The sequence below is a fragment of the Staurois parvus genome, unplaced genomic scaffold, assembly GCF_062004578.1.
Source record: "Staurois parvus isolate SC_StPar_1 unplaced genomic scaffold, SC_StPar_1.0 ptg000744l, whole genome shotgun sequence".
Lineage (NCBI taxonomy): Eukaryota > Metazoa > Chordata > Amphibia > Anura > Ranidae > Staurois > Staurois parvus.
This window is the reverse complement of record NW_028318540.1, coordinates 1,181,197-1,194,663: the sequence shown is the minus strand read 5'-3', so window position 1 is coordinate 1,194,663 and position 13,467 is coordinate 1,181,197. Positions and strand designations below refer to the sequence as shown.

The following is a 13,467-nucleotide window of genomic DNA, read 5'->3' as shown; positions in this document are numbered from 1 at the left end:
GAGGACTGCGCTTACATGCCGTCTATGATAGTGCTGCTTGAGAGGTGAAACTGACCGTAGTAACTGGAGCACAGAGATTACAGTGGGTCACTCACTGTGCAGCTCCTACATTCAAAAATGTCTTGTATTCTTTTTAAATGATAAAAGGTGATCTATCACTGGACAATGAAAGATTATGTAACATTTGTATGCCCCTTGACCAATCATTTTTTTTTACTTTCAATTGGGCTTCAACCCATTATAAAACTTTTTACTTTTTTAAAATTTACTTTAAACTGACTTCCTTAACAGGCATCCAAAAAACAGTAGAAATGTAAAAGTTCCCAATTAACATTCTTTTAATTTTACACAGTCACCAATAATTTGTGTAAATTTGAACAAAGTTCAATTAACTAATTTAACAATGGAAACCACTTACCTTTTACTGTTGAGGGCAGCCATGTTAAAAAAAGAAGGTGATGAAGAAAGAAAGGAACATAAGGCAAAAGAAAGACAGGTGTGGGACAGACAGTAAGAGAAAAAAGAAAAAGAGTGGTGTTTAATTTTCAAAAATCCATTTGTAATTTATTTTTGTCACATAAATTAGAATTAAGTTAAATAAATAGACAACAGGGAAAAAGGAAACATTAATGTCCATGGACATTAAAGCCTAATTCCAGGTTTTAGTCAAGTTTAAATAGTTTGTTTGGACCAAGCTGGTCCAAAGAAAACTATTTCCTTCAGTAACAGAAGTAATGGTTGTGTGTGCTGTTTAATTTATCCACTTGAGCTCTGCAAGATTTTTACCCCCTTCAGGACCAGGCCAATTTTTGCTATGCCACACTGCGCTACTTTAACTGGCAATTGCACCCAAAGGAAATTTATATAATTATACTGGAATATCAATTTACAGGATTTTTATTTATTTTTTTATACTGTTAATGGCAGTGATCAGCAACTGTGAATAATGGGACTGTGAATGGGAGTGCGGCTGGCAATCTGACACTGACGCTGGGGGGAACTGACTAACTGCCACTGACATCACCAGTGACATTAATACAGAAATCAGTGATAGTATTATACATTGTCACTTTACTAATGACACTGGATGGAAGGTGTTAACATCTAGGGTGATCAAGAGGTTAACTGTGTGCCTAAGTATTGTGACAGTAGGCAGGTGAAATCACCTGGTTGCGTCCTGGATGGACGATATATTTGTCCGAGGTTCAGGCTTTATGGGGATTTGTACCACTAGAGGGAAGTGCTGAGTCCTTCAGCACTGAGGTAATGAGCCCAGCTGAAGGTAGTGGGCTCATTAACATCTGTATAAAACCTCCCAGAGTGCTTAGGGAGTTGCTCCACCCTGGAACCAGATCTGTGCCTGAACTGTCTGGGGAGCTGACCTGTTATCTGTGTGCAGAGAGACCAAAGCCTGTGTGGCTAGCCTCCAAGTACTAGCAACTAGGTATAGCAGCAGGCTGTACCTAGTGGGTAGCTAGGGAAAGCTGTTGTTGCAGTAAGTAGCCAAGTTGGCCAGGATTTATTTTGATGTTTCTTTTTGGTTTACCATTTTTTCTGTAAATATTGTAAATAAATTGCACCTGTTTGTTTTCACCTCCACTATTGTTGGAGTGCTGTGCCTATCTTTTTGTGTTGTGCACCCATCCAGGGGGTCACACACACCCGCTGCCGAGCTAACCCCGTTACAGTATGTTTAAAGTGTTACTAAACAAAGGACCCTGCATTCACTATATCTGGTCTTCCACAGTACTCAGAGCATGGAAATGCAATTATTTTAGTAAATATAAACTGCTAAATAAATTTTTTCATCAGCAGTATATAGCAGCCTTGTGACTTCTATCAGTGTCCAGGAAAGCACTGGTTAAAGTTTGTAGCCAGAGTTTTCATTCTCTTCTGACCAGGGGCGGACTGACCATTTGGAAACTCGGGCACTGCCCGAGGGCCCGGGGTCAGTAAGGGCCCCATGAGATGCCCCTGGTACCTTTTATAGGCTTTTTTGTTTGTGGTTTGAGTGTGGGCGAGGACACAGGGGCCCCATGATCCCCTATTCACTCACTAGCGCCTTTAACCACACGCAACATCAGACCCCGACCACTCCAGCCCTGGCAGGCTGATAACACCAAAGCCCTCAAACTACACAGTCGTGCCCTGGAGCGACTATGGCGCAAAACCAAATCCCAACAAGCCTTCACCCGCTACAAATCTGCCTTCCACACCTACACCTCCTCCCGCCACGCAGCCAAACAAGCCTACTTCCTGACCCTCTCCTCCAATCCTCGCCGACTCCTCTCCACCTTCAACTCTCTACTCTCGCCACCCCCACCTCCACCCAGCACCTCACTCACTGCCCTTGAGATTGCCAATCACTTCAAAAACAAGATTGACACAATTCGCAAGAACATCGCCGCAACTCACACACCCTCTCAACCCGTCCCCTCTCACACAGCTACCCCCTCATCCCCCCTCCCCCTCGACATAACCCGTAGGGACTTCATCGCTGCTCAAACTCCCTCCAACCCCGTTCCCCCTCACTCAGCTACCCCCTCATCACCCCTCTCCCACGGCCCCACCACTGCTCTGACCTCCACCTCCACCCCACCCTACATTCCTCATACTGAAACTCCCCCAACACTCCGCACCTTTGACCTTACTACCATCGAGGAAGTCTCCAAGATCCTCTCTGATGCCCGCCTCACCACCTGCCCTCTCGACCCTATCCCCTCACAACTCCTACGACCTCCCTCCCCCTCCATCCTACGCTCCCTCACCCACATCTTTAATCTCTCCCTCTCCTCCGGCACTTTCCCCTCCCCTCTGTAACATGCACACATCACCCCCATACTTAAAAAGCCTTCCCTGGACCCCAATGACCCGAACAACCTCAGACCCATCTCCCTGCTCCCATTTACATCTAAACTCCTCGAGCGCCTAGTCTACACCCGCCTAAGCTCTCACCTCAACGACAACAACCTCCTCGATTCCCTACAATCCGGCTTCCGTCCCCTACACTCCACCGAAATTGCCTTACTCAAACTCTCCAACGACCTGCTAATCACCAAAGCTAATGGCCACTATTCAGTGATCCTACTCCTTGACCTCTCTGCGGCCTTTGACACAGTGGACCACCCCCTCCTCCTCAAAAAACTAAACTCCCTCGGCCTCAGAGATTCTGCTCTCTCCTGGCTCTCATCCTACCTGTCACAACGCTCTTTCAGCGTTACCTATAATGCTACCACCTCCCCCTCACTCCCCCTCTCTGTTGGGGTCCCTCAAGGCTCTGTCATCGGGCCCCTTCTCTTCTCCTTCTACACCTCCTCCCTTTGCCAACTCATACACTCTCACGGCTTCAACTACCACCTCTATGCTGACGACACACAAATCTATCTCTCAACCCCCCACCTCACCCCCTCGGTCTCCGTCCGAATCGCACACCTACTGAGCGACATATCAGACTGGATGTCGCTCCACTTCCTTAAACTGAACCTCTCCAAAACCGAGTTTCTTGTCTTCCCCCCAGCCCGGACACCAACCCCCATTGACTTCTCCATCACATCCAAAAATGCCACCATCAAACCCGCCCCACGGGCCAGAGTACTTGGTGTCATTCTGGACTCCAACCTATACTTCCAGCCCCAAGTCCAATCTTTAACAAGCTCGTGCAGACTCCACCTCCGCAACATCGCCAAAATACGCACGTTCCTAACCCCAGAAACCACTAAACAGCTCATCCATTCCCTCATCATATCACGACTCGATTACTGCAACTCCCTCCTCACTGACCTGCCTCGCCGCTGGCTATCCCCACTTCAGTCGATCCTGAATACGGCTGCCAGACTCATTCACCTTTCCAAACGTTCCATTTCCGCCACCCCCCTCTGCCAATCCCTCCATTGGCTTCCAATTGCGCAAAGGATCAAATTCAAAATCCTAACACTGACGTACAAAGCTGTCCACCATACTGCCCCGAACTACATCACTGACCTAATATCCAAGTACCACCCAGCACGCACACTCCGCTCCTCACAAGACCTCCTTCTCTCTAGTTTCCTGGTCTCCTCCTCCAGGACTTCTCCAGGGTGTCACCCATCCTCTGGAACTCCCTGCTCCAACCCATCAGATTATCACCTACTCTCCTCTCCTTTAGGTGCACCCTGAAAACCCATCTCTTCAAGAAAGCCTACCCCACCCCCTGCTAACTTGCCGACCTCCTCCATTCTTCCTACCACTCCATCCCCCACAGCTATCTCCTCCTGTGCCACCATCCCCTCCCTCCTAGATTGTAAGCTCGAAAGAGCAGGGCCCTCAATCCCCTCATGTTTTGCATTGTATTGGTATTGTTCTGTCACATGTTCTGCCCCCCTTTGTAATGTACAGCGCTGAGCGAACTATTGGCGCTTTATAAATACTGTATAATAATAATAATAATATTGCCCAGGGTCCCATGATCCCCTATTGCCCGGGGAGGCCATGATCCCCTATTGCCCAGGGGCCCCATGAGTTGTCAGTCCTCCCCTGGTTCTGACTGTCCTATGAGGCTGCATGACCCCTGACCCTCTGTCTGGACAGTGCTGGTTGACCCTGTGCTTATCACATGCACCAGCCTAAGAAAAAAAAACAAACTGAGCATGTGCAGAGTGTCTCCTAGAGCTCTATACTATCAGGAGATGGATTGGAGACAGTAGAGGAAGGGGAGGAACAGAGAATACAGGATCAAACATCCTTTTTACACAATGCAGAGGATTAACAAGCATGCTTTACTGCATATAAAGGCTGATTTTAATGATTTGGGTTTAGTAACACTTTAATGTGTGTAAAGTGTGCTGATTTTACTTACTGATCTCAAGTTTCTGCTTTGCTGGGATGAGAAACAGATTTTTCTCCCTGTACAAAGCTCTGTGTTGATTGTCAAACATTGGCCGGGACTTACTGACAGGTTCCCACTGTGTAGTAGAAGTAGGCGGCAACGTATGGGTACGTTGCTTTGCCTACAGCAGTTGTCCACCAACAGTACATTGAGGGCAGGCAGTAACTAAGTGGATAAACTATATGTAGCCTTATTATACAGCACTGTATTTCATCAGCAGGACAGGTACTTCCAGTTCCACTCCCAGAACACAATTGAGTCATTGCACAGCCCAGCCATTCACAGGAAATGTTATATTCTATGAATGAATACAAAGCTTCTCATATGGAAGAAAAATATATTTGAAATACGTTACACATATTCTTTCCAAATATATTGCCATATATTTGAAATGCTACAATTTTGTCCATATTCAATATATTTCAATATATATATATATATATATATATATATATATATATATATATATATATATTGCTTGTTGAAATGCATTTTTATTACAAAATATCTGAAAAATATAAAAAAAAAAAACATTTCAAATATACTGTATATTTTTAAAAATACATACATATCTACATTTTTGGAATGCATTTACAAATATATGTAAAAATATATGTTCAAATTACTTTATTATATGTTTAAAAAAAAATCGGAAGAATATATTTTAACCGCTTCCATACAGGGCACTTTTACCCCCTTCCTGTCCAGGCCAATTTTCAGGTTTCAGCGCTCTCACACTTTGAATGACAATTGCGCGGTCATGAAACACTGTACCCAAACTAAAATTTTATAATTTTCTTCACACAACTCAGGCTCTCTTTTGGTGATATTTAATCACCACTGGGGTTTTTAGTGTTTGCTAAATTAACAAAAAAAGACCGAACATTTTGAAAAAAAAAACACGTTTTTCTTTGTTTCTGTTATAAAAGTTTGCAAATAATTAATTGTTCTTCATAAATTTAGACCAAGATGTATTCTGCTACATGTGTTTGGTGAAAATAATCCAAATCAGTGTTTATTATTTAGTCTGTAGGAAAGTTATAGAATTCACAAACTATGGGATATATCTGAAAATCAATCAGTCCTGAAGTACTGATGGCCAATCTAATTTCTTGAGGTCCAAGAATGTCAGGATAGTACAGATATCCCCCAAATTACCACTTTTTGCACAGCAGACAGTCCAACGTATTTCATAAGAGGCATGGGGAGCTTTTTGAAGTTTTTTTGTCATAATTGTTCGGAAAATGAAGGAATTCAAAAAATAATTTTCACTATTTTTTTTTTACATATTGTCACCAGTGCAATACAGCGTCATCATTTAACTGGCATGGCGGTGATCAGGGACACTGACTGGTGACAGTACAAAAAAAATTGATAATTTTTTTCAATTGTTTTTTTCATTTTTCATTTTTTCTTACATTTCTTTCTCTTTTTTAAGATTTTTTTTTTCATATTGCACTATTACCAAAGTAGTATAATATTACCATAGTAACATTGTACTACTTTGGGGAAGTGATCAGTATTTTGTTTTGTTTTTTTGTTTTTACACAATTTGCTATAAGCAAGCATTTACCTGAATGAAATTGATTCATTCAGGTTTTTTTGTGATTAGCTGTGATTTGGCCATGGTTAATCACATTACACAGCTGGGTTGTGATTGGCCCAGCTTGTGCATATGATCGCTGTGACCATTCACAGCTAGACACACTTGTATACAATGGATTGCATGAAAGGAAGCCATCCATTGTATACAACTGTCATTTGACCTACTGTGATTGGTCACACAGATCTGTTATCAGCTGTGACCGAGGTACATGGCTGGTGACAGATCATACTGCAGTGCGGCCCTGCGGGTATGTGCAATGAGCGTTCCGGAAAGGACGCCATATGGCGTCCACCCAGAAGGACGAGCTGTTCGCCCGGCCGCCATCTGGCTATAGGCCGGGCAGTAACTGGTTAAAAAAAATATTTTCAAAAATATATATTTTTTAAATATTTTCTTCAGATTTTATTTTTTAAAAAAAGTAGGCCACTACAACCTGTTTGGTATCTTCTTTTGTTCTCCCCTCCAGTTCACTGCCAGTTAGTTTAGTCCTAGCTAGACCATCCCCATTTCCTCTATGTTCTATCAGTTAGTGTTAGTTATTTAGAGAGATGGGGCTTAGGAAAGTCATTGTCTTCTTACACTTCAAAAGTCTGGAAAAACACTGTATATATAGTGCTCAGCATAAATGAGTACAACCCTTTTGAAAAGTAGGATTTTAATCAATATTTCTATGAACACAAGAACAATTTCAAAAATGTTGACAAAACTGAGTTTTATAGAACACTTGTTTAGCTCATTACATGAAAGTAAGGTTAATTATATAACTTAGATTACAAAGTCTTCAGTTTTACTCAAATTACTTGATGCAAAAATGAATACACCCCACAACAAAAACTACTACATCGAGTATTTTGTATGACCTCCATGATTTGTAAGGACAGTACCAAGTCTTCTAGGCATGGAATGGACAAGTTGGCAACAAATTGCAACATCATTCTTTTTCCAGTTTTTGAGAATGACTTCTTTCAGAGCCTGAATGCTGGATGAGAATTCCCCATAGATGTTCGTTTGGGTTCAGATCAGGGGCATACTTGGCCACTAAATTACTTTCACCCAGCAGTGGCCTTAGATGTGTGTTTTGGATCATTGTCACTTTGGAAAACTGCATGCCGACCAAGGGCACGGAGTGATGGTAGCATCTTCTCTTTCAGTTTAGAGCAGTACATCTGTGATTCATGATACCTCAATAAAATGCAGCTCCCAACACCAGTAGCACTCATACAGCCCCACAGAAGGACACTGCCACCACCATGTTTCAGTTTAGGCACCATGTATTTTTCTTTGTACTCCTCACCTTTGCGACGCCATAAAGTTTTGAAACCATCAGTTCCAAGAACATCAAATTCTAGGAGGACTTTTTGGTGCATGGGCTTTAGGAGAGGTTTCCTTCAAGGATGACACCCATGCATGCCATTCCTCTGCAGTGTATGCCGTATTGTGCCATGGGAAACAATCACCCCAGTTTGGCTTTCTACTTCTTTAGCTAACTGCAGTGAACTTGCATGGTGATTTTATTCAACCCTTCTCATCAGAATACACTCCTGTCGAGGTGTTAACTTCCGTGGATGGCCTGGATATCTCTGTGAGATGGTTGCAGTTCCATCTTTGTTACATTTTTGTATCACTTTTTCTACAGTATTCTAACTGATAAGTAAAGCTTTACTGATCTTCTTGTAGCCTTCACCTTTCTTGTGTAAAGAGATAATTTTCTTTCTCAGGCCTTGTGACATTTCCCTTCCATGTGGTGCCATTGCTGACAGCATGAAATGGGAAGGGGTTTTCTTTGTTAAGTAACATCCTTTTATAATCAACTGTCTGTTGCACACCTGTTTAATGAATAATTAGACCTGTAGTGAATTCTTGTTAATTAGGATTTTGTTGTCTAAAATGTAGCTTTGCTCCTAAGACTTTCATTGGGGTGTATTCATTTTTTCAACATGGTCTTGAATGAATTTTTTAGGAAAAATACTTTTTGTGTGGGCAAATGAACAAATCTTGTTTGCAATCAAAGGCGTGCAATTGTGGGAGTACTATGTACTATAGTGTCCCATAAAAAAAGTTGATTCTGAAAGGAAAGTAAATGTTTTCTGACAAATATGTTGGGGTGTACTCATTTATGCTGATATATATATATGTATGAGAACATATTTTAACATGTGAACATATAACTTTTAAAATTGCTTACAGCTTCTGGTGGTCAGTGACTCGATTTATCAGAACATTACTCTGCAAGAAAGAGAAAGATTTCTTTAGATATTAATAAAAGCCTTCACACTTCATAGGATCAGATTATCCAAATATTCCTAGATTGTATTTGTTCTATAGGTTTTTGCACATACAGAGCACTTACCTCATACTTCTGCATTTTGAATTTCTCTTGAAGGTCAAATTTCTCAGCCTCCAGTTGATATATCCGGTTATATAGAGACTGAGCTTGTGCCCTATGTAAAAATAATAAGACTATAAAATGGGATTAAGCCTGTGTTGGTGGGTGGTGATGAGTGAATTTGCATAATTTTGTACACATATGACTATGCAGAACTGTATGAATTATGCTGAAACATGTACTGATATATTGTATATGTTGCTACAGTTTAAAGGTATGTTTTACACTATATTCATTGTGATACAGGAAGCTAACCAGGTTGCTTTCTAGCAGTTAATGTGTAGACACCTAATGTGCAATAAGTATTACTTTTCATATGTTAAATCACAATGAAATATGTTATTAGCATTCTAATCAGCAGACACATGGCCGCCTCACAGCTATCTGGAAAAACACTGTATATACAGCGCTCAGAGCTGCAGGTTAAGGAAAAGCCATAACAGATTCTGAGTGCTGGTTATATCACTGTCAGGTTCAAGACTTTAATGCGGAGCTCCACCCAAAAGGGGAAGTTCCGCTTTAATGCTTTGTCCCCTCCCCCGCTCCCCTTTAAGGATTGGCACATTTGGGGAGCGGGGAGGGAGCGGGTACCCACATTTGACAGGCACCCATTCCCACTTCCGCTGCGATCGCCTAGGCAATCAGAAGTGGAAGTTGTCCTCCCTCCTTCCCCATAGTCTTCTGAGACACGTGACACATCCCAGAAGACTACAGGGCCATTCACAAAATGCAGCGCTAGTCACTAGAGATGAGCGAATCGAAGTATCCGAAGTGGAATTCGAGTCGAATATCGGAAAAATTTCGATTCGTGCCGAATCCGAAAAATAGCCTAATTCGGACGCGCGAATCGAAATTTTTCAGAAAATGGCGGCTGACATGTGCGGCGACGGAGCGGGGATGTCTGGGAAGGCGCGCAGACAAGGCGCGCTGACCCATAATGCATTCCTCAACTACATGTGATCGCATCAGCCAATCAGCAGCCAGCCAGCCAGCACTGTGTAATGGTCGAGCTATAAATAGCGGCCATTTTGGAATTCTTCATTTGCCTGCAGTCATTGAACAGAGGCAGACCGCTCTGTACTAGGGACAGGGACAGAGTTAGGGCCACAGAAACGATAATTGGGGACAGAGAAAAGTTACTTAGGGACAGAGAACCATTACTCAGGGACACAGACTTGTTAATGAGGGCCACAGAATCGTTATTTAGGGACAAAGAAACGCTAGTTAGGGCCACAGAAATCATACTCAGGGACAGACAGAATTGTTACTCAGTGCCAGAGAATTGTTACTTAGGGCCACAGAAACGTTATTAGGGCCACAGAATTTTTACTCAGGGACAGACAGAATTGTTACTGAGTGCCAGAGAATTGTTACTCAGGGACAGACAGAATTGTTACTGAGTGCCAGAGAATTGTTACTTAGGGCCACAGAAACTTTACTTAGGGCCACAGAATTTTTACTCAGGGACAGACAGAATTGTTACTGAGTGCCAGAGAATTGTTACTCAGGGACAGACAGAATTGTTACTGAGTGCCAGAGAATTGTTACTCAGGGCCCCAGAAACTTTACTTAGGGCCACAGAATTTTTACTCAGGGACAGACAGAATTGTTACTGAGTGCCAGAGAATTGTTACTCAGGGACAGACAGAATTGTTACTGAGTGCCAGAGAATTGTTACTTAGGGCCACAGAAACTTTACTTAGGGCCACAGATTTGTTACTCGCACAGACACAGAATTGTTACTCGCACAGACACAGAATTGTTACTGAAGGCCACAGAACTGTTACTTAGGGCCACAGAATTGTTACTCGCACAGACACAGAATTGTTACTCGCACAGACACAGAACTGTTACTGAGGGCCACAGAACTGTTACTTAGGGCCACAGAATTGTTACTCGCACAGACACAGAATTGTTACTCAGGGCCACAGAACTGTTACTTAGGGACAAAGAAACGCTAGTTAGGGCCACAGAATTCATACTCAGGGACAGACAGAATTGTTACGGAGTGCCAGAGAATTGTTACTCAGGGCCACAGAAACTTTACTTAGGGCCACAGAATTTTTACTCAGGGACAGACAGAATTGTTACTGAGTGCCAGAGAATTGTTACTCAGGGACAGACAGAATTGTTACGGAGTGCAAGAGAATTGTTACTCAGGGCCACAGAAACTTTACTTAGGGCCACAGAATTTTTACTCAGGGACAGACAGAATTGTTACTGAGTGCCAGAGAATTGTTACTCAGGGCCACAGAAACTTTACTTAGGGCCACAGAATTTTTACTCAGGGACAGACAGAATTGTTACTGAGTGCCAGAGAATTGTTACTTAGGGCCACAGAAACTTTACTTAGGGCCACAGAATTGTTACTCGCACAGACACAGAATTGTTACTCGCACAGACACAGAACTGTTACTGAGGGCCACAGAAACTTTACTTAGGGCCACAGAATTGTTACTCGCACAGACACAGAACTGTTACTGAGGGCCACAGAACTGTTACTTAGGGACAAAGAAACGCTAGTTAGGGCCACAGAATTCATACTCAGGGACAGACAGAATTGTTACGGAGTGCCAGAGAATTGTTACTCAGGGCCACAGAAACTTTACTTAGGGCCACAGAATTTTTACTCAGGGACAGACAGAATTGTTACTGAGTGCCAGAGAATTGTTACTCAGGGACAGACAGAATTGTTACTGAGTGCCAGAGAATTGTTACTCAGGGCCACAGAAACTTTACTTAGGGCCACAGAATTTTTACTCAGGGACAGACAGAATTGTTACTGAGTGCCAGAGAATTGTTACTCAGGGACAGACAGAATTGTTACTGAGTGCCAGAGAATTGTTACTCAGGGACAGACAGAATTGTTACGGAGTGCCAGAGAATTGTTACTCAGGGACAGACAGAATTGTTACTGAGTGCCAGAGAATTGTTACTTAGGGCCACAGAAACTTTAATTAGGGCCACAGAATTTTTACTCAGGGACAGACAGAATTGTTACTGAGTGCCAGAGAATTGTTACTCAGGGACAGACAGAATTGTTACGGAGTGCCAGAGAATTGTTACTCAGGGCCACAGAAACTTTACTTAGGGCCACAGAATTTTTACTCAGGGACAGACAGAATTGTTACTGAGTGCCAGAGAATTGTTACTCAGGGACAGACAGAATTGTTACTGAGTGCCAGAGAATTGTTACTTAGGGCCACAGAAACTTTAATTAGGGCCACAGAATTTTTACTCGGGGACAGACAGAATTGTTACTGAGTGCCAGAGAATTGTTACTCAGGGACAGACAGAATTGTTACTGAGTGCCAGAGAATTGTTACTTAGGGCCACAGAAACTTTACTTAGGGCCACAGAATTTTTACTCAGGGACAGACAGAATTGTTACTGAGTGCCAGAGAATTGTTACTCAGGGACAGACAGAATTGTTACTGAGTGCCAGAGAATTGTTACTCAGGGCCCCAGAAACTTTACTTAGGGCCACAGAATTTTTACTCAGGGACAGACAGAATTGTTACTGAGTGCCAGAGAATTGTTACTCAGGGACAGACAGAATTGTTACTGAGTGCCAGAGAATTGTTACTTAGGGCCACAGAAACTTTACTTAGGGCCACAGAATTGTTACTCGCACAGACACAGAATTGTTATTCGCACAGACACAGAATTGTTACTGAAGGCCACAGAACTGTTACCTAGGGCCACAGAATTGTTACTCGCACAGACACAGAATTGTTACTCGCACAGACACAGAACTGTTACTGAGGGCCACAGAACTGTTACTTAGGGCCACAGAATTGTTACTCGCACAGACACAGAATTGTTACTCAGGGCCACAGAACTGTTACTTAGGGACAAAGAAACGCTAGTTAGGGCCACAGAATTCATACTCAGGGACAGACAGAATTGTTACGGAGTGCCAGAGAATTGTTACTCAGGGCCACAGAAACTTTACTTAGGGCCACAGAATTTTTACTCAGGGACAGACAGAATTGTTACTGAGTGCCAGAGAATTGTTACTCAGGGACAGACAGAATTGTTACGGAGTGCCAGAGAATTGTTACTCAGGGCCACAGAAACTTTACTTAGGGCCACAGAATTTTTACTCAGGGACAGACAGAATTGTTACTGAGTGCCAGAGAATTGTTACTCAGGGACAGACAGAATTGTTACTGAGTGCCAGAGAATTGTTACTTAGGGCCACAGAAACTTTACTTAGGGCCACAGAATTGTTACTCGCACAGACACAGAATTGTTACTCGCACAGACACAGAACTGTTACTGAGGGCCACAGAAACTTTACTTAGGGCCACAGAATTGTTACTCGCACAGACACAGAATTGTTACTCGCACAGACACAGAACTGTTACTGAGGGCCACAGAACTGTTACTTAGGGCCACAGAATTGTTACTCGCACAGACACAGAATTGTTACTCAGGGCCACAGAACTGTTACTTAGGGACAAAGAAACGCTAGTTAGGGCCACAGAATTCATACTCAGGGACAGACAGAATTGTTACGGAGTGCCAGAGAATTGTTACTCAGGGCCACAGAAACTTTACTTAGGGCCACAGAATTTTTACTCAGGGACAGACAGAATTGTTACTGAG

At 42.8% G+C, this 13,467-nt stretch overlaps 1 protein-coding gene across 1 annotated transcript in view; it reads right to left on the bottom strand.

Moving 5' to 3' along the window:
* Nucleotides 1-8,651: 8,651 nt before the first annotated feature.
* Nucleotides 8,652-13,467, bottom strand: part of TNNT2 (troponin T2, cardiac type) — a 141,655-nt gene continuing 136,839 nt past the window's right edge. Inside the window, exons 13-14 of the mRNA XM_089654092.1 lie at nucleotides 8,821-8,911; nucleotides 8,652-8,696 (exon numbers count right to left, since the gene is read on the bottom strand). Coding sequence (XP_089510218.1) covers nucleotides 8,652-8,696; nucleotides 8,821-8,911 — 136 coding nt within the window. The remainder of the gene's footprint in view (nucleotides 8,697-8,820; nucleotides 8,912-13,467) is intronic.